General features: G+C 30.6%; 3 protein-coding genes and 1 long non-coding RNA gene across 7 annotated transcripts; 3 read left to right on the top strand and 1 right to left on the bottom strand.

Moving 5' to 3' along the window:
• Positions 1-207: 207 nt before the first annotated feature.
• On the bottom strand, positions 208-3,342 carry LOC117212041 (uncharacterized protein MAL13P1.304). Its single transcript, XM_033456497.1, is given in 5 exon segments — positions 208-901; positions 903-2,340; positions 2,423-2,618; positions 2,688-2,830; positions 2,992-3,342. Coding segments are annotated over 5 exon segments (2,010 nt in total). The 5' UTR covers positions 3,183-3,342; the 3' UTR covers positions 208-859.
• Positions 3,343-3,943: 601 nt separating this feature from the next.
• Positions 3,944-9,242, top strand: LOC117212038 (breast cancer type 2 susceptibility protein homolog). Of its 3 annotated transcripts, none has more exons than XM_033456490.1 (13): positions 3,944-4,052; positions 4,163-5,901; positions 5,992-6,138; positions 6,211-6,299; positions 6,375-6,608; positions 6,685-6,835; positions 6,918-7,124; positions 7,199-7,409; positions 7,486-7,679; positions 7,759-8,018; positions 8,097-8,280; positions 8,350-8,625; positions 8,723-9,100. In XM_033456490.1, the coding sequence occupies exons 2-13, from the start codon at positions 4,189-4,191 to the stop codon at positions 9,098-9,100; spliced, it is 4,044 nt and encodes a 1,347-aa protein (XP_033312381.1). In that variant the 5' UTR covers positions 3,944-4,052; positions 4,163-4,188. The 3 variants fall into 3 exon arrangements, with proteins under 3 accessions (XP_033312381.1, XP_033312382.1, XP_033312384.1); XM_033456493.1 differs by having other exon boundaries at positions 3,973-5,605; positions 5,762-5,901; positions 8,723-9,242; XM_033456491.1 differs by having other exon boundaries at positions 3,972-5,901; positions 8,723-9,242.
• Positions 9,243-17,505: 8,263 nt separating this feature from the next.
• Positions 17,506-18,210, top strand: LOC117212040. Its single transcript, XR_004488391.1, has 2 exons — positions 17,506-17,856; positions 18,089-18,210. It is a non-coding gene; the product is annotated as an uncharacterized LOC117212040 (long non-coding RNA).
• A 1,331-nt stretch (positions 18,211-19,541) lies between these two features.
• Positions 19,542-22,523, top strand: LOC117212039. Of its 2 annotated transcripts, XM_033456495.1 has the most exons (7): positions 19,544-19,666; positions 19,775-19,927; positions 20,065-20,527; positions 20,677-21,005; positions 21,081-21,316; positions 21,406-21,562; positions 21,632-22,523. In XM_033456495.1, exons 2-7 carry the CDS (start codon positions 19,899-19,901, stop codon positions 21,879-21,881), a joined length of 1,464 nt encoding a protein of 487 aa, XP_033312386.1. In that variant the 5' UTR covers positions 19,544-19,666; positions 19,775-19,898; the 3' UTR covers positions 21,882-22,523. The 2 variants fall into 2 exon arrangements, with proteins under 2 accessions (XP_033312385.1, XP_033312386.1); XM_033456494.1 differs by having other exon boundaries at positions 19,542-19,927.
• The last annotated feature ends 4,619 nt before the right edge of the window (positions 22,524-27,142 follow it).

Genomic DNA, 27,142 nt, shown 5'->3' with positions numbered 1-27,142 from the left:
AAGGAACAGAGCATCATACGTGTATAAATTACATTAATATTTTCTAAAAACAAAGTTGTGGTTATATTTTTTTATAAGCTGGTGATTACTTTGAGATTAAAACTAAATTCCCTGATATCTTTCAAAATTTAGTACGCAACAAGAATTAAAATTTGCAACAATTGTGATGTAAAATAATAAATCTGTATGTACTAATAAACATATTTTCATATTTCTTAATATTCACTGTTACAATATTCACTCTTGCACATTCTCCTAAACCTATAAGGTATATACTACAAAAATCTATTCACGTATTTATTTAAAGTAGTTTTGTAAATTTTACATTCTTATGGTTTACAATTTTATCATCATATCATTTACAAATTACATTTGTACTCCAATTTTCCAAAATATGATATATGGCAAAATAATGATATATTTATTGAGCCATAAAGTCTTATTGCAACATGATACATTATAAATAAATGAAATTTACTCATATAAGAAAAGGATGAAATATACAGGTTAAAATTCATGGAGTAAAAAATAATCTATCAGTAACATGTACAAAATATGTTCAATATGGTCACTGCTAGCATAGCAAAATAAAATTCATATATATACATATTATATATTCTTGTAAATATGTCATATTGTATGTTTGTTATAACCTTTTTTATGTACGTATATGTGACTTTAAGTATGTCTTTCTTAAAAAAAGAAAGATAAAATGAAATTATGTGTTACAGTTTAATTTTTAGTAATTATATATGTATTTTCTTATCTTCTTAACTATCTGAAAACCTCTCGGTTTTAATTTTAACATTCCTAAAGTCAAACTCAGACTCATTACCTGATTCAAATTCCCTAGATTTATTTAGTTGTTTATGTAATGATCGCTTACTATGTTTTTTCTTTTTTTCAGTATTTTGAAGATTAGCATCATTGTTGTCAATATTCGATCCATCAATTACTACAAATTTCTCCGTTTTTACTTTTCCGCTGTGTATCTCTTCATCTACTTCTTTCTTTTTCGAACGTTTTATGTTACTTCTATTATTATCATCACTCAAGTTGACACTATGTTTTTTCCTAGGTGAACTAGTCGTTGCTTTTACATCTTGTTCTGAGTAGACGTCTTCATGCATATCATCATTATCATTCAAATTTTCCACTTTAATTGCAGTTTCTTCAAATCCATATTCTATTTTAATTACGTCTTCAGATTCGGGTTCTACTTTAATTGTGCTTGTATCTATAATAACATTCTTCGAATGTTTTCTCCGTTTCTTTTTAATAGCATTATTTTTATCTTCTTCTACATCATAAGTAGAACTAAATGTGTTTAAGTCAGGATCCTTTTCTGACATTTTATTTATTTCTACATAATCTTCGTCTTGGGTGTTTTCAGATTCACTAATAATTTTCTCTTTCTTAATTTTTATATTTTGAAACACAACTTCAGAATCTAAAATATTAGATCTTTTTATTGAGACTTGGTCACTTTCAGAGGTTTCCAACTTTAAAGAATTTCTATGTTTCTTAAATTGCTTCTTTGGGGAATCTTGTGCATCATCGCTTACTTCATGTGTGTATTTATCATTCGATTCTTCCATTTTTATTTTCTTTGAATTTCTTTTATTTATACTCCTTGAACTTACTATGCATTTATCTGCATTCAAATCAGCTACGGAAGTATCACTATCATCTAAACTCTTTCTTTTCATAGATTTTCTCTCTAGCTTGGGCTTATTTTCAGGTATAACTTCAATATCACTTCCAATCACTACATTATGTTCGACCTTAATTTTCATGATATCATCCTTAGATTCTAAAATAGATTTATTTGATATTTTGCTAGGTAAATGTTGTGCAGGCTTTTCATCATTATCTTCATTTATCCAACTTTGAGAATGTTGAACTCTGGATCTTTTCTTAACTTTACTTTTTAAATTAATAGATTCTAATTCTTCATTTTCCATTAATTCACTATTTAAGGAAAGATTATTCGTATAGTGATCATGTACAGTTTCTACCTTGATCGATTTAGGTTTAGATTCATTTAATTCTTTAAACTCTTTATCACGTTTCTTATCTTTCTTCTTCTTTTCACTGTATGTGATTGATTCTTCATGTTTTAATTTCTTTTCTGATTTTTTCCATTGGGCAGTTTCTTTCTTTACTTCTGCTACATCTTCATCAGTGGTATTTTCAGAATCAGTTGCAAAAAATGTATGATTTTTAGTATGCTTAACATTTTTTTCCAAAACCTGATTATTATTTTGAATAGTATTCTCAGAAGATAATCTTTTGTTACTAATGCTTTTTAGCATTAATCTACAACCACGTAAATAATCACTGAAATAAGAAAGTTTTGAATGTATAAAAACAAATGAAAAGAATTTAAAGCCTAAACAAAATAAAATTTAGATATACTTACTCTGCATTTAAGACACCACGAATAAAAGGTAATTTACTACTAAAATCAAGAAGTGTTATTACAAATCTTGCTTCTTGCCCAATTTCAAGATTATCACCTGGCCAATTTTCTTCGTCATCTGGTTTTGGAATTGATACATTAAATGCCTTATGTACGAGAATCCCAATGTGATCTAGCCCCTTTTTATTCACTATTCCTACAAACCCTATGTTCATTAATAACAACTAGACAATTTAAGAACTATGCTATGATAAAATAGTTTTACCTTTCAATGTACATCCAACTTCTGGTCTAAATATATAGAAGTCTGCTTCAGTATCAACATGAATAAAACATGTATCATAAAATATTTCTCCCAAAGGTGTTAATAATTTAGGGTTTTTATAAGCCAATAAAAATCCTTTCAAGCTGTAATAAATATAATTTTGAAAAAAATATTTCTAGCATCAGAATATAAACATAACCAAAAAATATATTTGCTTTTTATATTTAATTTAAATAGATACTGTTGAATAAAAATTTGTATAAAGAATGTATCTTATTACAATTAATGAAAATTATATACATACTCAGGATCGTAGGAATTCAAATTCGAACTTAAAATTTCATTTAACGCGGTATTTAAGTTCGTTAAGTGAAATGGATGTAAACCAATATGTTTCTTAAATTTCTCAAAATAAACGCAAGAATCTTCATCTTCTATAAGACCCATAAGTTCCAAAACGGACCATGTAATTCCGGTATACGCTTTAAATTTCATATTAACTGATTAATATAATAAATATATTAATCTTAGTCTCCCGCGCAAAATCACATGCATTAATACAAAAAACGTAATGAGGTTAAACCAGTGTTTTGCCGGTTCTATAGATTATTGACAATATTCACATTTCCCAAGACACGATCTTGCCTAAAATTTTTATTTAAATATGGAATAAAATTTAATATTTGATTATTCAGAGCATAAAATTGTAGTATAATTATTTTCTTAGGAAAGTAAAAACATCTTTTTTATAAAAGAAAATAAAAATTTAGTATTACATTATGATATCTATAATTCATATTAATTTCAAAATTATTGTCTCATAAAATGCTGAAGAAAACTTGAAATTAGAATATTGATTATCTATATTAAGAAACTACGAGAATTATTTTCTTTACAATATATTGATGTATGATACTTATATCAGCTTATACATGCTATGCTTATAATATACTGATATGTAATGCAATTTAATTTGACTATATCCATAGAAAATTAGAAATTTCTAAAATATAAATTTTCTTAAAATAGATTAGCCAAATAATTCTATATATTTATATATATCTAATTTTCGCTTAAATATTGCTAACAAGCAATAAATATTTTTTGAAATTATATTTTTAATTTATTTGGCAAAATAGCAACTTATCTTCCTCAAATGAATTACTTATTTTAGCCTATAAAATTTGGTACGATTAATAGTTTATGAGAGTTAAAATAATATCAAATAGTATTAATCTGACTTTATAATATAATATATAGATGGCTTTTTCCCACAAAAAAATTTAATTTGTCAGATACTTCTATAGATGGCATCCTTTGACAACTTGTGTTTATCGCAAAATTCGTCTTAATACCTGGAAAATGGTAATTATGAAAAATGCTTAAATATCATCAATCAAAATGTAAGAACGAATGATTTTCAGTGTTGACATTGTTTTAATATCAATCTATTTAATAAATATATTTTCGTGCAGATTTTAAAAGTTTAATATATATAAATATGCATAATAAAAGTGATGGTTTCTCATTTGGTTTTGCTACTGCCAGTGGTAATTCAATCCATGTGTCTGAGAGAGCTTTATCAAAAGCAAGAGAACTTTTTAATAATGAGTTTAAAGAAAGTGACAACTCTGAACAAAAATTCAAAGCTGAAAATGAAAGTAATACATTTAATGCGCAAATACCAGATGTTGGATTTCAAACTGCAAGTGGTCAACGCATTAATGTGACCAGTGAAGCACTATCAAAAGCAAAAGAACTTTTTAATAATGAGTTTAAAGAAAATGATAATTCTGGACAAAAATTCAAAGCTGAAAATGAAATTAATACATTTAATGCGCAAATACCAGATGTTGGATTTCAAACTGCAAGTGGTAAATGCATTAATGTGACCAATGAAGCACTATCAAAAGCAAGAGAACTTTTTAATAATGAGCTTAAAGAAAGTGACAACTCTGAACAAAAATTCAAAGCTGAAAATGAAATTAATACATTTAATGCGCAAATACCAGATGTTGGATTTCAAACTGCAAGTGGTCAACGCATTAATGTGACCAATGAAGCACTATCAAAAGCAAAAGAACTTTTTAATAATGAATTTAAAGAAAATGACAATTCTGGACAAAAATTCAAAGCTGAAAATGAAATTAATACATTTAATGCGCAAATACCAGATGTGGGATTTCAAACTGCAAGTGGTAAATGCATTAATGTGACCAATGAAGCACTATCAAAAGCAAGAGAACTTTTTAATAATGAGCTTAAAGAAAGTGACAACTCTGAACAAAAATTCAAAGCTGAAAATGGAATTAATACATTTAATGCGCAAATACCAGATGTTGGATTTCAAACTGCAAGTGGTAAATGCGTTAATGTGACCAATGAAGCACTATCAAAAGCAAAAGCAATGTTTCAAGAAGAAATCTCCAAAGATTTTGAAACTATTCTTGCATTACCTAAACCATTGCAGAAGCGAAAAATTAAAGATGTAGATGACAGTGTATCTTTGATCAACAAAGCAAAATCTAGTCAGTTTAAAAAGTTACGATTTAGTAATGAGTTTCAAGTCTTAAAATCTACTCATAGAAACTCATTGAATAATGAAGAAAAAGGAAATCAAAACACATCTTCAGTATCTATGCAAGTAACTTTAAATTGTGATGTTGAACTTAAATTAAAAGATAATATTATGATTAATATTACTGAAACAAGCAAGAAAAGTGATGAAATAATAGATAACTATGTAATTTCACATGAAATAGCTAGTGCAGTTGCACTTTTAGCTGATGAAAAGGATTTAGATTTCACGGAGCAACAAATATCTCCTAAGGAAATTGAAGAAAATGATGAAACTGTAAGTGTTCCATCTAGCCCAGTAATAGGAGGACAATTTATTCGTAAAAAGCGAAGGAGTACAGGTAGAAGAGAAACTACAAATACCTCAAAAAATAAAGTAGATAAGTTGGCATGTTTATGTAATAAAGCAGATAAATTTATAGATAATGTAGAAAAGTTAAATGATGATTATGCAAGTCTGAACCAATATATAAATAAAAATGATAATTGTTTAACAGAGAAGCAAGATTTAACAGATAAACAGGATCAGTATGACTCTGCAGTCGTTAATGATTTTGGTGACTCTCAATTAATGATAGACTTTATAAATCAATCTGTAACTGTATTAGAGAAACGTTTAGAAGCTGCTTTAGAACAAGTAAGCTTCAATATAATATGTCTTATTGTTACTATTAATGTTATTATTAAAAGAAATTTTAAAAAACGATATCTTAATTTATACTTGTAGGAAAAACAAATTAGTATGAAGCAAAAAAGTAAGCCTAAACCAACAATCAGTAAATTATATTTTCACAGAAAGAGCAATACCAATAATCGTATATCATGGAAAGAAATTAGTAAGGGAGAAAAACCTATTCTATGTACAGATGAAGAGGTAAGGTTTAAGAAAAAAGATATAATTTTTTATTAAACAATTAAATTTTAATTATTGATCTTTATTTATTAGCTTGTTAACAGAAAATTACCACCTGAAATTTTGGATCTAAGAGCTGATAATGCGACAATGTATAAATTTCATTGTGCAGATTTTTATGGGTGAGACATATTTTGGTCAAAAATGACTTTTTGTACATTAGATACTGGATTACAAATTTGGTCTACACTGTTTAGGCAAAATATTGTGCAAAATAATATTGATGGTATAAAATTGGAAGATGGAGCTTGTTTAATTTTGGATGAAAATGGTTATGTAGGAATAACAGAAATTAAAAGATCTTTTTTAGCAAGTCCAGGTGTAGATCCTAACTTACTTCCCATTGGTTGGGTAGAAAATCATTACAAATGGATTGTATGGAAATTAGCATCAATGGATAGAATAAAACTAGGTTATATCATTCTACCAAGGTAGAACTTTGAATTATTTTTATAATTTGAACATGTTAAAAAATATAAATTACTATAAAAAAGAGTTACTTTTTAGAGCTCTAACTCCTGCCAGGGTAATGATGGAATTGAAATATCGTTATGACAGGGAAATTGATAGATCTCAAAGATCGGCTTTAAGAAAAATATTAGAGAAAGATGATGTTGCAACCAAGAGAATGGTTTTATGTGTATCTTCTATTAATAAAGTAATTTTTTTTTAATGCAGATGAATATCTTTTTTTTTTATTGAGAATCAATATTCAGGTTTTTCTTTCTTTTTGTATATAGTGTGATGATTCTGATATCGAAAACAAAAATCAATTAAAAATATCATCCCAAAAATTGATATTAACAGATGGATGGTATAGTATTCAAGCTTCAATTGATCAGGCAATGATGAAACATATAATATCTGGCAAAATAAAAGAGGGAACAAAATTATTAACATATGGATCTGAATTATTAAATTGTGATCAAGGATGCTCACCTTTGGAAGTAAATATAGTTTCAAAAGTTTCTTTAAATTTTAGTGAAGAATATTTAATACATTAAAAATTGTTATCTCTTAGATTGCAGAGAATGTATGTTTAAAATTACATACAAATTCAACAAGAAGAGCAAGATGGGATATGAAGTTAGGGTATACAGTACCATCGGGACCAATGTGCACTAAATTAAAGACCATTTATCCAAATGGTGGCTTAATTGGGAAAATTAAAGTTATAGTTGCGAGGGTATATCCAATGTTATATCATGAGAAAACTTCAACAGGAGAATCTAGTAAGATATGCATGCGTGCTTTTAATATTTTCAGCTCTTTCTAATCATTTTAAACCATTTCATTTCCTGATTCTAGTTTTTCGAAATGCTAGATGCGAAGAAAAAGCTAGCATTATCTATGAAAAGGAATGTCGGTCAATGATAGAAGCATTTTATGCTAAAGCAGAGAAATATTTTCATACTGGAAAATGCAAAAGTAATTTAAATACAGACAGTATCGATTTAGCAGCAGTTGAATGGAATGAAGATTGCGACAGATTATTTAAAGAGGTATTAACTAATACAACAACAATATACAATAATTGTTTTCTGTGTTATAACTGTTTGCAAATTTATATTTTTGTCATAGGAATTTCGTTCGGAACAAGAGCTAGAGCAATTAAAGAATGATTGTCTCATGAAACAGGAGAAATTTAGACAAAAATTAGAGTCTCGATTACAAGAAAACTTACCTCTACCGCGACAGGTTACACCTCTTTTAAAAATTCGCGTAATTGAGGAAGAAACAAATGCTATTCTTTCAGTTTGGTCTCCCAGCGCAGAAGTTATAGATATTTTAAAAGAAGGAAATTGTATATCACTTTGTAATGTTATGCCCTGGGCAAAAAGGTATTAATTTCTATATTATATTTCTCTACTATTTTTTATTACTAATCAAGTGTAGCATAATAATATTTATTGTAATAGAGGTAATGAGTTGCTATTAACTGCAAATCGAAATACATCGTTTATCCAAGTAAACATTTCTGATAATAGTTTTCGTCTGAGAACATATACAGCATTATGTGAAATAAGTAAGCCAACCTTCACTCCAGCTTATGGAGAATTTGATACAGTAGGAATTATTGCTTCTATTGGAAACGAACCCTATGTAAGTTATTGTAAATATATATGTAAAATTGAAGATTTACAATGATAATTTTTTGTATTTATTTGTTAGGGTATGAAAAATTTTCAAGCTGTGTATTTAGCATATCCACATGCGGATTCTGTGTCTTCATATTTATCAATACTCTTTTGGCATGGGATATCTTCTTTTGGGTATGCAGAAATTTTGACTGTAGGATCTCTTGTTGCCTGTGGGAATTTAGAATGGCGTCGAGCTACATCATGGAATATACCAGTGGCATATTGCACAGAACGAAGTATTTTTACGCATAATCCTCGAGACAGTCACCTTCAGGAACCTTTAGAAAATTTAAAACGTTTGATAACGGTAAATGTTTTGAATATATTGGAAGATATCGGCGTGATAAATTTAATAACTTTATAATCTTGTTACTAAATCATATTTTTAAATCATATTTTCAAAGGATATTAGTACGTATATAGATACCTGTGTGGTAGAAATTTCGGAGAAAGTACAAAAGAAATCAATGATGAGAAATAATTTCAACAGAGATGTATCAAATGAAAATATTAATGCTAACAAGCAATTTAATGATCATGTATATCAGGAATTCCAAGGAAGGAGTTTAATAAATAATCAACTAGCAAAATCTGTTGCCATACAAAAACGGCTTGAAAAATTACAATCTTATGGTGAGCCATCTAGTCTATCCCCAATTACACTTAATAACAGCTCCAAGCGAGTATCATTGGAGTTTCAATCTCCCATACAATCAAGAAGTGGAAAATGTACAAAAGTTCACACAGCATTACATGCAAGACTTACACAAAACCCTACATGACAGTGCATATTTTACAAGTTCTTTTATCTAAGTATGTATTAGCTGTTTATAGTATACTTGTATAATATATTGTTAAGATCCTTTATTATACAGGTTAAATACTTTAATATTTATTAAATATATAGTAACGATTCTGATATTATTTACTAAAATTTGTTTGATATTCTTTATAATAAAATAAAAATATTAAAATTAACAGAACAAAGTACAAATTTTGTGATCAAAAATGTAAACAAATCTATATTACTAATTACACTCCTTGTCAAAAACATAACCCAGGTGTGCTGTCTTTAATTTCCCAATGATATGTGTAGTTTTTGGTCTGTAACATACAATATCAAAATATTATGAGCTCAGGATACGCGACTTGCTGGAAATAAGTCACAATGTCGTAGATGTTTGTATACAACAAAGAAAAATTGTTCCATACTGTAGTATCGTAAACTATTATAATTATTTTATTTACAATAAATGGATTAAACAGATATTGATTAAACAGTAAACTATGGTTATTTAACATGAACTAATCACGACAACATATTATAATTAAGACAACCAAATAATTAATTAGTAACTTTCGTCACCACGGATTCGACTCTCTCTCAAAAACGCTAGCAACGCTATCTCGACAACGCCATCGCACTCTCTGGCTTCTCAACTCATACTGCTGTTAATTCGTTTATGTCCCTTAGCAACCCCTTATCTTTTGTCTTAGCCTCATATCTTTTGTCCCATCACGCACATGCTCAGCAACCGCTTGTTTATAATTCGCGCGACACTCTCCAGGCCCCTCGTCAACGATACTACAATACTAAGGTCGAAATGATAGCACACTCTGTAAATGTGTTTAGAAATTGCTCAGTAGTTCGTAATCTATCAGCGAGTAAAGATTACAGTACAATATTACATAAATTTGTAACTATGGGACGCGGAAAAAGATTAAGCGAGTCTGAAAAAAAGCAAATTCTTGAACTAAAACAGCAACGGTTATCAGTAGCGAAAATATCGGAAGTAATAAGAAGAAGTCGTAGAGTAATACACAATTTCTTAAAAAACGTTGAAGATTATGGCAAAAAGAAAAGTACTGGTCGGCCGTCATCGCTATCCGATCGTGATAAGCGAGCAATTTTGCGTGTAGCTTCCAACTCGCAGTTAACAACGAAGCAAATAATGGAGAAATCTAATGTTAGTGCCAGTGTTTCAAGTGTTCGTCGAGTTCTACTATCCTGCAAAAATATTGAAAGGCTAAAATTGAAAAAGAAACCTTCGTTAACAACGAAACACAAAGTAGAACGTTTACGCTTTGCAAAAGAAAGAGTGCATTGGAAAAAGAAATGGAGAAAGGTACTGTTTTCAGACGAAAAAAGATTAAACTTGGATGGTCCTGATGGACTGTAATATTATTTTCATGACATAAGAAAAGAGACAATGTCAGCAATTCGACGACAAATAGGAGGAGGCAGCGTGATGGTTTGGACCGGCATCGGTTACTTCGGCAAGACAAGTATCAAGTTTATCGATGGGAGAATGAATAGTGTCCGATACATAAATTTAATCAAAGAACAACTAAATAATCATGCAGAACGCATTTCTGGACCTGATTACATCTTTCAACGAGATAATGCATCTGTACACACATCAAGATTGGTACAATCATATTTTAATGAAAATAATATATCTATTTTGCCGTGGCCTGCACGCTCCACGGACCTTAATATTATTGAAAATTGATGGGCAGAACTTGTTCACGGCGTTATACGCGAATGGAAAGCAGTATCAACACGTACAAGAATTAAAAAAATGCAATTGTACGCGAATGGGATACGTTAAATCAAAATTATATCCAGAAACTATATAAATCGATACCAAATCCTACAATAGAAGTAATAGAAAATAAAGGGGGATGTACCCATTATTAAACAAGTATATATGTTTGATAAGTAATTATTGTTAGTTACAATTTATGTTGATTATTATTTTCTTATTGTACATGTGCTATCACTTCGTTCTTAAAATAAAACGATTCTTTTTTGTTACACACTAAACTTCATAATATTTATAATTATTTTCAACGAACCGCATATCCTGAGCTCATAATGTTTTGATATTATACATTACGGACGAAAAACTTTACACGCGTCATTAAGAAATTAAAGATAGCACACCTGGGCTATCTCTTTGACGAGGAGTGTATATCATTAATGTTAATACTATTGAATATTAATAACTGTACTGTTACTGGTCTGATAATTTTATGAGATATGTGAATTTATTACATTTTCATGCGAATAAAAGTATAGGGTTAACCACTTGGAACCCGCGCTCACGAGAACATATGAAAATGGCAGAAGTGTAACATGTATGTTTACTATTAGCAACTATTACGATTTCGAGCAGGCTTGCAATTTTATGTTCACGTCGCTTAATAATATTCCACTTGTCGCTTAGATGGCACGAGCTGTCCTAATTTAGAGATGAAAGTTCGCGGGAGGAGACAACCACTTTAAAATGCTGAAGCATTAAACTGCTGAGTGCGCGAGATAAAGGTTAGAACTTTTATCGAAAAAAATAAGAATGAAATGGATTTGGAGATTGCTGTGTATTTTGTTGGTATCGAAGCCAAAGTGATTCTGAGGATTCTCTCCATTGCTTCGTTATAGTTCCTGATTTAGCAAAATATGAAATTCGGTGAGAGTTCATGAGGACCAATCCCTTCTCCAGGTTCCCTAGTTCGTGGCATGATCCAAGGGAAAGTAGTGTAGAAGTGCATATGTGTGCACTGTGTGTGACACGACTCTAAATTGTCACTGTCGAAAAGGGCTTTGTCAAAAGATTCTTTTTTCTTCGCATTCCTCGCTTAAGGTTTATACACGTTGAGGAACTACATCAATACATCACGGTTGTCCCCTTTTATTGTTTCTAGCTGTTTTTATTTATGGATTTTTCTCTACTCAAGTGACCATCTAATCAAGTTGAGTATTTCACCAAGGATGTCTTTATTACTGTCAGGTCAAAAGTTAAAAGCGATTCTTACGCTCTTCAAATGTTTAGGTAACGCACGCTATCGCGACGGTGGAAATAATTAAGATGACAATCTATCCTCGGGTGTCATCACAAAAAAAGTCAGGCAATCTCGCTCAAGTCAAAAAGAACCGACGAGTCAGGCTACTTTTACCCGTATGTCATAGATATCGGTTCAATCCCACCTGAATGCTGATGTTGTCCGATAATTTCGGAGCGATTCTCTCTCTTTCCCTTTCCCTTCGCCTGCTGTCGTAAATGTGTACCCATACACGCCTAGAATTTGTTCACGAACCATCCTCACTTGCACTTGAAACTTGCACTTACACATGAAACCGGTTATTTGAAACAATTTCCGGTGTTACCTATGATTCGTACCGACGATGACACAATTATTAATACATAAATCGTCGAAGCAAGAAGAGTACAGTTTTTACATTTTTTATTTCATTGTTGTAAGATAGTTTCAGTTGGATTATTGAGATTTTTACGAATAAAATGATACCGACTATAACTATATCCGAATTAATTTCTATTCTTTGATGTTGTTGCGTACAGTGATCTGTTCGTTGTTGAGCAAGTCGTAGGTGATACTTCAAACGACGAATTAATCTTGTGCGAGTAGTTTTAGTTAAATTGGACAGTATTAGATTAATGGACTGATAGTTTGTACAATTCTCGGCGTTCTTTGTAGTATTTTTGGAAATTAGCTCCGTCAAGTAACGATCAGCTACCTCGAGGAGCTATATATCATTATCTCCTTCTTCTTTGTTTACCTGGTATGTCGCGTATGGATATAACTATATACATATACATTTTATAAATTATACAATTAAAATAAATACTTTAGTCTGATTAGCGAGAATAGGGAAGCATGTTTCCTTATTCACGTACGAATATTCGTTTAAGCATACTAGTTCTTTTCATTTCCATGATTCTTTTTTGAGGTGGTGTCGATACTCATTGTGGAAATTTTGTAGCTGTTGTCCGCTACTCCTCTTGTTTGCCCTTTCGTCTTTTGGCCTGTCCTTTCATTACCTTCTATCCCTATATGTGCTGATATCCATATCAAGCAAATTTTTTTTCTGTTATATCTGTCTGTTCTTTTTCCTTGTTTGCCCTTTTCTGGGTCGTTTTATTTTTTCCTTCTCTGTTTCTATCAGTTGCTCGGCGATCTTATCGATGCAGATGTTTTCCTCCTTCTTTGTTGTTCCTGTTCTTGTTCCTCTCAACCTGTGTGCTATGGTATTTAATGTGTTTCGTGAATCGGTTAGGATTGCGACTTGTTTATCTTTGTTTCGGCTTTTGCCCCTTTTTAATTCTTCGTGAACTGTTATCGTCACTGTAGTGAAGATGGTTGTCCTATTGTGAATGCTGATTCCCCTTTCTTTCTATTCTCTTCCTTCGTTTCTGATAATTCCAATCCCGTTAGTATAGGCATTTCGCTTCTTCGACCCACTAGTGTAATACTTTATTGTCCATATTGAATCCATCTTTATCTTTACAATTAAGTCCTTAATCAAACTGTCATTTTTTATATTTGTCGGGTTTGCCGGGTTGGCGTTAGTCTTTGGGGCGCGTTGCGTATCTTCATTAGGACAAGCCATCCTAGTTGTTCAATGGAGATTATATTTACAATTATATGTACAAGCGTTGATTTAACAGGGTTTAACAATTAATCGTGGTAATTAGACACTCTTAATGTAAAGACAATGTTCTTAGGTCCAATAACGAATCCACGGTCAACGGGGAAAACTCTTTGTTCAAAAGAGTATAGTTTGAAACACAAAGTGACGTTAGCTATGACGCTCGGTATCATTCTGACTGACAGACAAGACGATGTGTGTAAACTCTCCAAGGTGATCACAAGAATAAAAGACTGACACGATCACATTTGTCAATTGCATATTGACCGGGTATATCGACAAAATTTCAGGCGCCGTTACTAGGCAGAACCGCGTAGAGCCGTCTTTGCTCCTGTCCGGGGCTTGTTTGTTAATACAGCGTATGTCCCTCGATATTGGTACTTCTACTGTTAAGTAAAAACGTTCGTCCCGTGACCGTGGCTACGTTTGGCGACCAGTTGTGTCACCTCCAGCCCAAGCCCACTGTCGCAAATCTCGGTCAAACATAATCAGATCGTATCTCAACAACTACTTCTAAGTTCTATTATTTAAGTACAGCTATAATAAACAGTTTAGACCAAAGTATCGGGGATCTTCCCAAAATTCCAAAAGGAAGGCCCGATGTCCCTACATCTCCGACATATTTATCCCCTTTTTGTATGCTGCTCCTAAAACGTTTATGCTTATAAAGAATTCTTTTGATTGTTTCTGTGTTTTCTCTCATGGTTGCTATTTTTTTCTGTTCGATATTTATTATAATATACTCTAATAATTATATTCTATATAATTATATTCTATATAATCACATTTCTTGTGTGCTTCTCCATGTCTTTGTTATTGCATCCATGTTCTGGTATTCCTTTCCTTCTTCCTCATATTTTATCAATTCCTCTGTTAGTTCTATTATTTCATTGTTTGGATTGATTTTTTTTTTGTAATAAATAAATTCCGTCCTACTTTCCATGTCCATCGTGTCAGTTTCTATGTTCATTATATTTGTCGGGGTTGTGATTCTATAACCTATGACTGCTCTTAGACCTGCATGATGTACTTTGTTTGCTTGTACTTCAATTCTCTCGGCGGACGTGGTACGAGAATTAGATCCCATATTCTAAAACTGATCTGACTATTGTTTTGTATTTTCTTGCCCATTGATTTCTATTGTAGTTTTGTAGATCGACCTTTTGTTTCTCTTTTTTTGTTGTGAATTTTAATATTTTGGTTTTCACTGCCGCTGTCTGTAAATCTATTTTTCTCAAGTTGAACGCAAATCTGTAAGGCTTCCTTTTCTCATTGTGGTGCGCTGCTTGTAGTATATATGATGTTCTTGGTTACTTGGTTACTTTCTATTTCTTTGGTAATATCCGTCGGTAAATGTTATTCGGTATAGAACTGAAAATAGTTCTTTGGGCTAGTCCTTTTCTCTATATTCTTCCCACTGGTGTTACGGTGGGTCAAACTCCCATTTGCAATCTATAGCTTCGTTTGATACTCAGTGGTTAAAATATTTCTGTATTTTCATTAGGTATCCCTTCCTTTCTAGCATCTTTATAATTGGTCTGGTGATTAACATTATAATAGATTTCTTCCTTTTTATTGAATCGTATTTTGATGTCTGTGGCTAGCATGACCAGATTGTCCATTGTGCCCGTTTTTCTTCTAAAACCGTCTTTTTTCCTTTTTTCCCCGAAAAAAAAGATAACTGGCTGGTGTGCCGGGACGATGAATCTAAAAAGACGTTTATAGGAGCAAAAGATTGCCGCGGCATCTCTCTTATGCAATTCAAAAGAAAACACAGCGTTGGCGTCGTACATGGATGTATCGGACGTCGCCATCGGCGCAATTTTAGAGCAATATAATAAAGATATGTGAGAACCATTAGGCTTTTTGCAAGAAAGTTAGAAAAAACACAGACGAGATATAGCGTATACGATAGAGAGCTTTTAGCCATCTACAAGAACCTCGAGTTCTTCAGGCATTTTGTGGGAGGCAAAGAACTGTTTCTACAAACGAGCCATAAGCCGTTTATGTACGCATTTCAGAAAAAAGCTGACAAAGCCGGCCCATCACAAACGAGACAGTTGCATCAGTCAATTTACTAAAATTTACTAAGTAGTGTACGTAGACAGTGAATATGTGAATACACTAAATAGCGTGGCTGATGTATTGTTCAGGATCAAAATGTTTCTCATTATCTCTACAGATGAGTTAATGAAAGCTCAAGCACAAGACAAAAACTGGCGAAAATTACTATAGAAAAATCCAGCACGTTAAACTTTCAAAAACTATTTTTAAACAGTTAAGAATTGCTGTACAAAGACATAAAAAATTATATCAGACCTTATGTGCCAAAGAAACCAAGAAAAAGAATTTTTTATTACGCACACACCCTATCGCATCCTGGTGGAGGACAACTAGGAAGTTGACAAGAAAAAGCATTAATTAAGCCAAAAAAACAAGATTCATCGCTACAATAAGCCAGCTCTAGAAAATATACATATTCCACAGTAGGGTCGACTCGAGCATATACATCTGGACATCACAGTAAATCTAACAGAAACCTAAATGTATAGGGTGGTTGGTAACTGGTGGTACAAGCGGAAAGGGGATGATTCTACGCGAAAAAAGAAGTCGAAAATATAGAATAAAAATTTTTCGTTTGAGGCTTTGTTTTCGAGAAAATCGACTTTGAATTTACGCTCGGTACGCGTGCGGTACGTTATAACGGATCTCACTGTAGATCGTTGTCTCGATGGAAAAATTAAAAAAAAAATGTTTATTCTATATTTTCGACTTCTTTTTTCGCGTAGAATCACCCCCTTTCCGCTTGTACCACCAGTTACCAACCACCATGTATAATACGTTAATGATATTCATTTCTAATTGAGTTACAAATTATAAAGTTATAACACTCTTGCAGCTTCACATATACATATATGTACGTTGCGCACGAGGACTTTAGGTTTGGCCAACTCCTGTTTATATACAGACGATAAGTGGTCGGCTGTCGGTAATCAATACTGACGTAACGTTATCATACACGCACATTTGTAAGCAGAAATACAATATAGTTGTACCGACAGTTTTTCGAATATCTTAAAAACTAAGCGAGTCGATCCCTTATATATAGGAAAGAAATTATTTGAAATGTTGAATTTTACAATACATCCGAACATTATCGAAATTTAATGTTTCTATAGTTTCATTAGCAAGGGCTACAAATACTGTTTAACTGCAATAAACAGATTCTCCAGGTGGTCGGAAGCAATGGCATTCATGAACATCTCTGTAGACAGCATAGCTCTATGCGGAATGGGTATTAGGATTCGAAGTCTCAGCAACAATCACTACCGATCAAGGAACACAATTTAATCATAAAAAGCGTTGTCAAAACTGATAGGCAGACAAGACAATAGCAAGATGGCGTAGATGTTCTCATTTAAATGAGTAAAAACAACCGATATAAATGAAGAACGAAATTTAAACTGACTGATTGTGCTAGATTCCAATAGAACAGAATGGATCATACATCATTCAATAAAATACTATAAAACAAAGAATGTTGTGCATCTATTATTTCCCTATAAAACGAAAAAATCTTTCGGAACAACCTAATACATGCGGATGGAAAATTGTATCGTTTGTCATTATTGGAATTGTATTGTTTGTCATTACTACCTAATTACAAAATCTGCAATCACTTAGTTGCCAACCCAATACATTGACCAGTTATTGACAGAAGGTAACCGGATAAGGGGAGAAAGTGGCGCAGGAGACAGATAAATACCTTTAAATTATTTATTATTGCATCAAATTAATAGTTCAAATTTCTTAGTAATATTTGTTGACATCTTACGAGGGTAAGATAAGATAATCAAAGAATTACTTTTGCATAAACTTTCCTAAGACTTCAGCTTTACATTAACTATTACAGGTCGCACAAATTGACAGCCGAAATTTGTCAACATAATTTCTCAATATCCTATTTTCGGCAGCCCATGTAAACTTTCTTACAAATTGTGCTGTTTCTCTCTTGCGTTATATTTTTCTCAATCGCCGCGCAAGTATGCACCTTTTTCTCGGAAGGACCACGATCATATATATAAACAGGTCTCGGCTTTCATATACCGAAACCTAGTGAAAACCGTTCGAAAATTGAATCGTAAAAAATCAACACGGAAGATAAGAAAATTCTCGTTCTGCACATGTTTGACATGAATATGTCAGACAGAGAGATATATTCTACTCATCTCTATCTCTCTCGCAAGAATACGAACTTTGTTGTCTTCCATGTTGATTTCTCATGGCTAGCGAATCTCGGAACATGTTTATATGATCGTAGGAAGAAGAAACTCCGTCTACTTAGAAATACGTGACCCATTGAATCATTGGATTAAGAGCACAAAGGAAGGGGATCCTAAACAAAGAAGAAAGGGCAGGAACCGAAGATCGAAAACAGAAAAGTGAGTTCTCAATTCAATTCAATTTTTTACTTCTAAGCGTTTATTTCTCTCTGCCGTAATCGAAACGTACAAGTTGGAATGAACGATCGTTTAGAAACGCCGAAGTCTTTTTGAATTTTCGCGCAATTCATGGGCACCAACCCACGTATCTTTTTCCTGAAAAAATCCTCAAAAAGAACACAACAAAATAATGTTCAGATTATATAAAACATAAATATACCGTAAGTATTTTTTGACATGTATTTTAAAAAATTAAAATACGTATCTTTCTCCATTTATATTTTCAATTTTTGTCATAAATTATATACAACTCTTCAAATTGTTATTTTTGCTATCCTGCATTCACTACACAGTTTCACCAACTATCCTACAGTATATTTAAACGGTCTTGTAGAGGTTATATACCGTAAAAGAAGCAATTATTACTGTTATGTTTTACCTTACAGTTTTAGGGATAAGACGAGTGGGTTGGTGCTAGTCGTGAAGCGCTGATCGCTTTGCTCGCCGAAATGCGCGAGAATTGAAAACAGTCAATACTTTTAAACGCGGTGGTTTATTCTAAGAACTTGAGTACGAGATCTTCTTTGCAGAGATTAGAAAAGTTCAGTGAACCGAGAATAGTAAGAGTCTTTCTAGCTTTCTCCATTGTAAAGTCGAATTCCCTTTTGTTTAATTAGAACCTGTATTTATAACATTTTGGAGACAGCTTCGCAATCAGTGATGAGCATGGCAGAACACGTGGCTTTTATGACCTTGGCTACCTGTACGTTCAGGTGGGAAGCACATGGGTCTTGTAATAATCCACGCAATGGAACGGCTACACACATAACTTGCATCATTTACGATTTTACGATATACTGTACTACTTATATATAACATACATTATTGTTTATATACTAATATATTATTATTTATATTTAGATTTATTATTTATATATAACAGTTTACAAAAGTTCATAGATGCACCGTGTTACAATAGTTTATAAGCAAGATATATATATCATAAGCTGTAGAAAGTCTATAATCTGAAGGAAAACAATAAACATACACATATAAGCGATATATCTTATACATGATTATATAAGTTAATTTAAGTTTCACCCTCGGTCCATACGGGATATTTCTAACTAAATACATTCGTCGGAGCAAACTTCACGCAGTTATGTCAAAAGCGAGTTCATGCAATAGCGTAATATTACAAATTAGTTTTATTTTCGATTTTATACATTAGAATATTATTATACATTTTACAGTAATTACTTATGTAATCCTAAACACGATATCAACACGATACAATGTCTTTCATACTAAATTTATAGAAAAATGTATCATTTCATTTATTGACCAATAGTGAATATGCTATTTAGAACTAGAATATATGTTATACGAAAGTAAATAAGATATACCTAAACTGTGCGACGAATCATAAATTTTAATCCATCAGATGTTACCTCATGGTAAAGTTGTGTTTTTTTAATTATTCAAAGAAAATAATAAATCATTCATAATATGATGGCGGTAGAATGCTTCAAATTAAAGGTTTAAACCAAAGATTTTCTTTTAAGGAAATAATCAATAAAATTACCGTGGTCAGTGTAGGTTTCGTGTAATAAGTACGACGAAAAGATTTCCAGATAAATGATTAAAAGTAACTTCAGTTGATTAAAGACCCGTTTTAAGAAGCATGAAATGCATAAAAGGAAACTTAAACGCAACACGTATGTTTTGTAATAACATTCTATTCATTTTACCTAAATGTTTACATATAAACATAATTTGTAAATTACTTTTATTTTTAAATTTCTATGTTATATATAATTTATTGTGAAAGAATTTCAAACATTATTTTCTATAGATTACTACAAAATATAAGAACTTCTGAAATTTTACCAAGAGTGGATAATTCTCGAGATAATCAAAATAAATCAAGTGATTATTTTCAATTACCAAGTTTACAAAAGAAGAAAACTTGGAAAGATGTTGATGACAATGTATCAACTTGGGATAAAAATAGTACTGCAACAGATATATCCTGTTCTTCAGAAATTGAAAATATTGCAACGAAGAAAGCTATGGAACAGTGGGAAGCTATCGAAAGTACATTGTATGAAGATGGTAATCAAGTAACTCAAACATCTGTTTTGGAAGAATGTATACAATGGAGAATGCAAATACCTCATTTAAGAATAGTTGGGAAGAATCCGTTTCTTTCACCTAAAAGTAACTATCAAGATTTGAACGTAAATTATAGTCAGATAAAGAATAATTTTGATTCTAATAATGAGGAGGTATTTCCAGAACATAGTACTTCATTAAAGGTACCGAATATTTTACATGTTATTAAAATAACCTAATAGACTTAAAAATAACAATACTTGTCATTAAAAATTCCTTTGTCCCTAGAAAGAAAATTATTTAGTAAAAAAATTCAATCTTTGAAAAGACTATATACATATATTATTTGTAGAAAAGGAAAAATTCATCTAAGCAAAGATTACAGAAAACATCGCAAGATGAGATATTTGATATGCTTTATGAATATGTAATATCCAAGCTGTTTCCAAATAAAGGAAATGAAATTGATTCATTATATGATGATTTCAATGATGTTTTACAAATACATACAGCTACTATTCACAGTAATAAAAGTTCTGCAAAAAGTATAAAGGTAAATTGTTTTGAGGAAACAATATCTCTCGAAGGTAGATTTTCAAATAGTAATAGTAAAGGAAGAGAAGATTATACCTTACCTATGAGAAAAGAAAGTGGTCAAACATATACACAAGAAATTCAGAAGTACGTATAGACTGTATTGTAGAATAATGAAACAAAAACAGAAATGCAGAATGTTAATTATTTATCAACTTATAGAAAACATGATAATCCTATGAATAATGACAAAATAAGAAATCAGAAGGATGAATCTACTACGGAAGATAAGCTTTTAAGGCCACACACTAGTAGAAATAAACTTGGAACTGTTTTTAATGAAAAGGTTGTAGTTAGTCCTGTGCCTTATGTTTTATCAACCAGAGAAAGCTTTTCTACCGTAAAAACTACTCCAATTAAGTTTATGGCACAGTCTCTAGAAGTTTCTTCCTTTCAAGGCATGTCATACTTTTTTTTAATATTATGTATTACATATGGAATGTTAAAAATATTTTTAGCATTATGTGTGAATATTATTTTGTATTAGGCTCAAGTAAAAATATTAATTATTTTAAAAATTCGGGAAAAAATTCAACTTCAGCTAAAATTTCTGCTTGGCATGCTCCTGTTTCTCCTGCTGTGTGGCCAAAAAATATAAAGCTTGCTCCACTCGACACGACACGATTTTCGAGTAGCAAAAATAGGTATGATGAAAGCATTAAACTTCTTTTTATATATGAAGAATATCTTTCATATTATTTTTATAATTTTAGATCTTTAACATCATCATCGGTACCAGTATCACGTAACAGGAAACCTTTAAGTCCTATTTTTCGATCTACTCCACCAGTACAAACTATTCATAATAATAATCACGAAGGTTTAGAAATTCAAGGAAAACATATAATTCCTGGACAATCTCCTAAGTTAAGTGCGCCTACTACAAGTTCGGAGAATGCTGGGAGTAGCAAAAACAGAAAAAAGAAGCCAATCAAAAACAAAACTGCAATGAATTACAACTAATTATGTTAGTTACAAAAATTGATCTCATAAAATTATTTTTATCTCTATTAATTAAAATTGTGTTTCATTGTTTTACACAAATAATAATCCGGTAAAATGCGCCTGACGTAACTGAAGGAATGTTACTTACCATTTATACATTTAAAGCAGACATTCGTGATTGCGTTTGTGATATAAAAATCATGTACGATAAAAATTCTATTTATTTTTTATTGACAATTGAGCTAAAATTGATGATTTAAAAGTTCAGATAACATTTATAATCTAAGTGATGTAAAAAGTAACATTTTATATGATATATAAATATATCGTTATTGTTATATAATAATAAGAAATCTTATTGTATTACAGTATTAAAATGTGCTCTAATTGTAAGAAGTGTTTGCACCATAAACAGAAAGAATATTTAAACACTGTATTAAAAATGATACGAGTTAGTGTTCCAATTTTAAAAATGTATATTTTAAATACTCCTGTTGTTTCAGAAGCGAACATATTGTTGTAACTATCTCTACCTCACTCAGTTCTATGTGTTATTTGATTGATGCACACGCTTAAGTGCGCAGGTGAATATATTTTTGTAATGCACATATCTGTATTGGACGTGCTTATTGTAAATATATAATAATTAATATGTTTAAATGTATTTACATTTCATACACATGTCATATGTAACACAAATTTTAAGCTCAATAATACTTCATATTTTTAATTTCATCATTTAAAAATAACTTTATCTTCAAAAATAATAATATTGTTTTTAAACTTTATTTTAGTTCATTGTCCATGTTATTTCATTTGGTTATAAAGTTTATATTTTGATTAATTTGATATTCATATAAAGTATTAACATAAATTTTGATAAACCGTATACTTGCGTTATATGAAATTTATATATTATATTCAACATTAGTTTTATATCATATTTAATTTGAGAAGTATGTGCGCTGGAGAAAAATTCGGATAAAATGCAAACTGCGCATGTGTGAAGTACAGCGCGGGGACAGCAAAAGCTTTCTCTGAAAGGACTTATGCTTTCAGTTGTGCGTGGTCTCCGAAAGAGGATGGATGTAATGCATAGCGTATTGAAATTGATAATCATATAGCGCGTTGTTTATTATATATTAAATGTTTTTAAATTCCTTTCTATTTATTCACGAGTGTTTTTTACATTGTATACTATAACAAATTGATAAATTTATTGTTTATCATATGGTGTCGCACATGAAGGATTTTAACGTCTCTTCGGAACCTGGCGGCATGTCTACATACGTTAGAAGTACTGGCACTCATCTGTCAACGTTGACAAGGATCTTGGGCGTGTGTACTGCGATTGGTAAGTCAATTACTATTCTTCAAAATTTAATTTAGAACGATTTTAAAATTTTACCTATGTCAACGTTGGTTGTATGTATCTTTTCTTTTTTAAATATTTTGTAACTAAAAATGCCATAATATATGGCATAGAACATTATTCTATACCACTCTTTTATACAATTAATAGTTTACATTTTTCATTTATTTTATTTATTACTATATTAAACCATAAAATACACTTAATAAACTATATTTTATAAACTAATAAAATACACTTAATAAACTATATTTTATTATATCATATTCAATCATATTCAAAGTAGAATTTCAATAATTTTGACGTACGAGTATTTTGCATTATAACATAATTACATTTTAATAAAATTTAAATGTTTTTCAGTTTATTGAACATACATAAAAAATAATTTCTTTTGTTAATGTAAAAAGATTTTTGCTATTTCTCCAGCGAATATTAACTGTTCATATAAAAGGGTTGCTAAAAAAAAAAAGTAAATCGTTCAGAAGGCATGACATGAAAAGGATTTTATTCAAATGCGATATATTGAATTCTAATGCAATGTTTATTATACAATACATTTAAAAATTATTTTCTTCCATTATATTTTAGCGTATATTTATGTATATTGAATGTATTTATGGAAATGCGTCAAAACTCTATTCCTCGGAAATTAAATGTTCAGTTTGTGAAATAAAGTTTTTGAAGTGCTTCGTTCCTAAAAAGTATAGCTTATTGCCTAGGCACTCGATATTGAATCGAACTTGTTATATTTCGTAAAAGACATTAAACTTATGTCTTTTCTAATAGCTACCTTAAATATGCTACACAGATTAGACACTCGATTATTAATTATAGTGCTAAGAGGTTATAATCTAGCTTCTGTTTACAATTTTTAAGTATTTAATTTCTGTTAGTGTAAATTGCTGATTTTATATAGACGAACATAAAGCTTGATTCCTTACTTTGCATTGATAATTTAGAAAATAAAAATAAATTTCAAATTTCCATCGTTAGTAACTCTAAACTTTTATTGTTTCATGGAGATTCTGATATGCGCAGAAATATGCGTATTAAACACTAACGATTTAACCATGTTTAGATCCTTTTCCTTAAAATTAGTTTTATGTACATTTAAATTTGTATTTTGGGGAATAATCTGAATGTATGTATCTCATTTATAAAAGAAGCAAAATATAGCTCAAATTTATGTATTTACTATGTACACCATCATCTATTAAAAAATGTAATTCATCTTGGTAGTATTTATATATACATATATACACATATTAAGATATTTACATTGCATATACTATAGTAAAAACTATATAGAATTAACCAGATTCATTGGAACCGAGATAGTTCGACTAAAGCGAGTCTCACCGAATAATCGAGACCTGGAATAAACGAAATAAAAATTTATGAGTTTAGAAGTCACATTGACAACTTCATAGATTAAAGACCGGGAAAAGGTGATGATGTTGTAAACTTTATTCTTTAAATTTATTTTGCAAGTCTACTATTATTTATGTCATTTTCTTGTTATAAATGAACTCATGAAACCAAGTAATTTAATTTGTTGAAAATTGAACATTAATTCTATACTTATGTAATGAAATTAAAAAATTCAGCAGCCTTTTGAGATATTCAACTTATTACTATCTCGTGCTCATTCTGCATCTGTCGAATTTGTCGCAGAAACAAAATAAATAGTGATTATATATTTTTTATTTTCCTATATATTTTACTTTATTATAAAATTTGTAGTCGATCTAAATCTTAGCATATAGCGCATCTTATATTTAATTTGCATTAAGCTTTTAAAATTAAATATAAAGTTTAAAAATTAAAATTTAAAATTCAAAATTCAAAATTAAAATTAAAATTCATATTAAAATTACTTTCTACTCTACATTTTGATATTCTTGAAATATAAATATGAAATATAGTGTGACATGCTCGAAATATAAATCTTAACGTTTTTTATAAAAATTCTAACGAAAATCTCCAAAGTGTCAATGGAACACGATCTGATACCTAGGTATATTATGGTATGTCACGTTATAAAGAGTTTTCGTGTATTCTTAAAAGATTAAAACATTTTCAGTTTTGCGTAAAGATAATTTTATGAAACTTTTAAACCGAAACTTTACGAAGACATGAACTAACATCATTGCAATATGTGTGATAGTATATATAGGTATAAATACGATATGGTACACCACATTTTTATGTTAATTACATTTTAAAATGAATAAAGAATAAGCTGAAAGATAATAATTCAGGATGCACACATTTTTTCGTTGTTTTATAATCCTTATTTTAAGATTGCAAAATGTGTAATTGTTAAAACAACTATACATACTGTAAGGAGATTGTACATTTTTATACGCCCTTCCTTATTTATAATATTACGAACAGTAAGAAAACGTCACAACTAACATGAAGCCAAGCGATTTCATAAAATATATCGTCGGATTGTAAAACTTGAAATGTTTGGATTTCAGAGCTGGAAAATAAATTTTTAAAACTGATCATGAATTTATATCGAAAATACTTTAAATTACTTTATTTAAAGTATTATAAAATACTTTATTTAAATAATACTGCTTAAGATAAAAATTACTGTAGGAATTAATTATAATAAGTTGCTACATAAGATCAAGGTAACAAAAATTTATATTAAGAGAAAACGAAAAAGTTGTTAAGGGTTAAATTATTTATAATCATCGTTGTATGTGTCATAACTTAACGTTAAAATATTTATTTCTTATTATTTGTAACAAATGACAAATAAGCAAGGACGACGAAAAAAAAGGAAATAAAAAGCAACAATGATTTGGGTAACTTTGGCGAATAAATTAAGTGCTTTTAAGATTTTCTACGTTCCTGGTATCACATACAAAAAATACATATCTACCTTCAAATTTTTATAAGCAATGGATATTAATAATTGTCTTATATATAATGATATTTAAGATGTGAAATTTATAGTATACTATATTTAAAAGTTTTGTCCTATTCTTCCTTTGACTATACTGCAAAAGGCTTAATATATGATAGGAATATGTTCTTCGAATACATACAGGGTGGTTGGTAACTGGTGGTACAAGCGGAAAGGGGGTGATTCTACGCGAAAAACGAAGTCGAAAATATAGAATACAAATTTTTCGTTTGAGGCTTTGTTTTCGAGAAAATCGACTTTGAATTTTCGCTCGGTACGCGTGCGATACGTTATAACGAATCTCACTGTAGATCGTTGTCTCGACGGAAAAATTAAAAAAAAAATTTTTTATTCTATATTTTCGACTTCTTTTTTCGCGTAGAATCACACCCTTTCAACTTGTACCACCAGTTACCAACCACCCTGTATAATTTTGTAAAGAAAATATCTATGCTCTCTTGCGCGTTTAAATTTTTCTCACGTGATCCTTGAAGTTTTAATCTTTGAACTGTTTTCTTTCTATTGTGTATATAGAATAAAGCTACAGAAGCAAACCTATGAAAGCTGCAAAATCACTCTAACAGTAAGAAATTTTTCTGAGTATAACAGCAATCTTAATTGTGTATCAAAGTACAAAAAAAATGGGGGAAGTTACCAGCAATGCAGGTATAGGAGCATTTAATCGAAACCGTCCAGTTCGCTGACTTAGCGCGAACGAGCTCGAAGCAATTCCCGTCTATTAATATTTAGTGCGCCTAAAGGGGCTCGCGCGATAGACGAGCTCGAATCTCCCGACGTTATAAAAACGAGAAGCGGAGAAGAAGGGCATCGAGGACGTCCGCGTTTCGTTCACCGAAATGTTTCGAAATGTTCCTGGAATGTTCGTTCTTCCGTGATGTTCCCCAGTGTTTGCAGAACTTTAAGGCAATCGAGTTTTTCCAAACATTTTCACCGGGTCTGCATGTATCATTTCATTGGAGCGCG

Source organism: Bombus bifarius, unplaced genomic scaffold (genome assembly GCF_011952205.1).
Source record: "Bombus bifarius isolate JDL3187 unplaced genomic scaffold, Bbif_JDL3187 scf7180000008266, whole genome shotgun sequence".
Classification (NCBI taxonomy): domain Eukaryota; kingdom Metazoa; phylum Arthropoda; class Insecta; order Hymenoptera; family Apidae; genus Bombus; species Bombus bifarius.
The sequence above is the reverse complement of the archived record's forward strand: the minus strand, read 5'-3'. Positions and strand labels throughout refer to the sequence as shown.

What these genes read in the sequence shown, in the direction of transcription:
- LOC117212038 (XM_033456491.1), top strand. Translation starts at nt 4,189, where the DNA reads ATGCATAATAAAAGTGATGGTTTCTCATTTGGTTTTGCTACTGCCAGT. An exon ending in TAGAAGCTGCTTTAGAACAA is followed by an intron (nt 5,902 to 5,991) that starts GTAAGCTTCAAT and finishes TTATACTTGTAG; the next exon opens with GAAAAACAAATTAGTATGAA. An exon ending in AACTTCAACAGGAGAATCTA is followed by an intron (nt 7,410 to 7,485) that starts GTAAGATATGCA and finishes TCCTGATTCTAG; the next exon opens with TTTTTCGAAATGCTAGATGC.
- LOC117212039 (XM_033456494.1), top strand. Translation starts at nt 19,899, where the DNA reads ATGCATAAAAGGAAACTTAAACGCAACAC. An exon ending in TATACACAAGAAATTCAGAA is followed by an intron (nt 21,006 to 21,080) that starts GTACGTATAGAC and finishes ATCAACTTATAG; the next exon opens with AAAACATGATAATCCTATGA. An exon ending in TTTTCGAGTAGCAAAAATAG is followed by an intron (nt 21,563 to 21,631) that starts GTATGATGAAAG and finishes TTATAATTTTAG; the next exon opens with ATCTTTAACATCATCATCGG.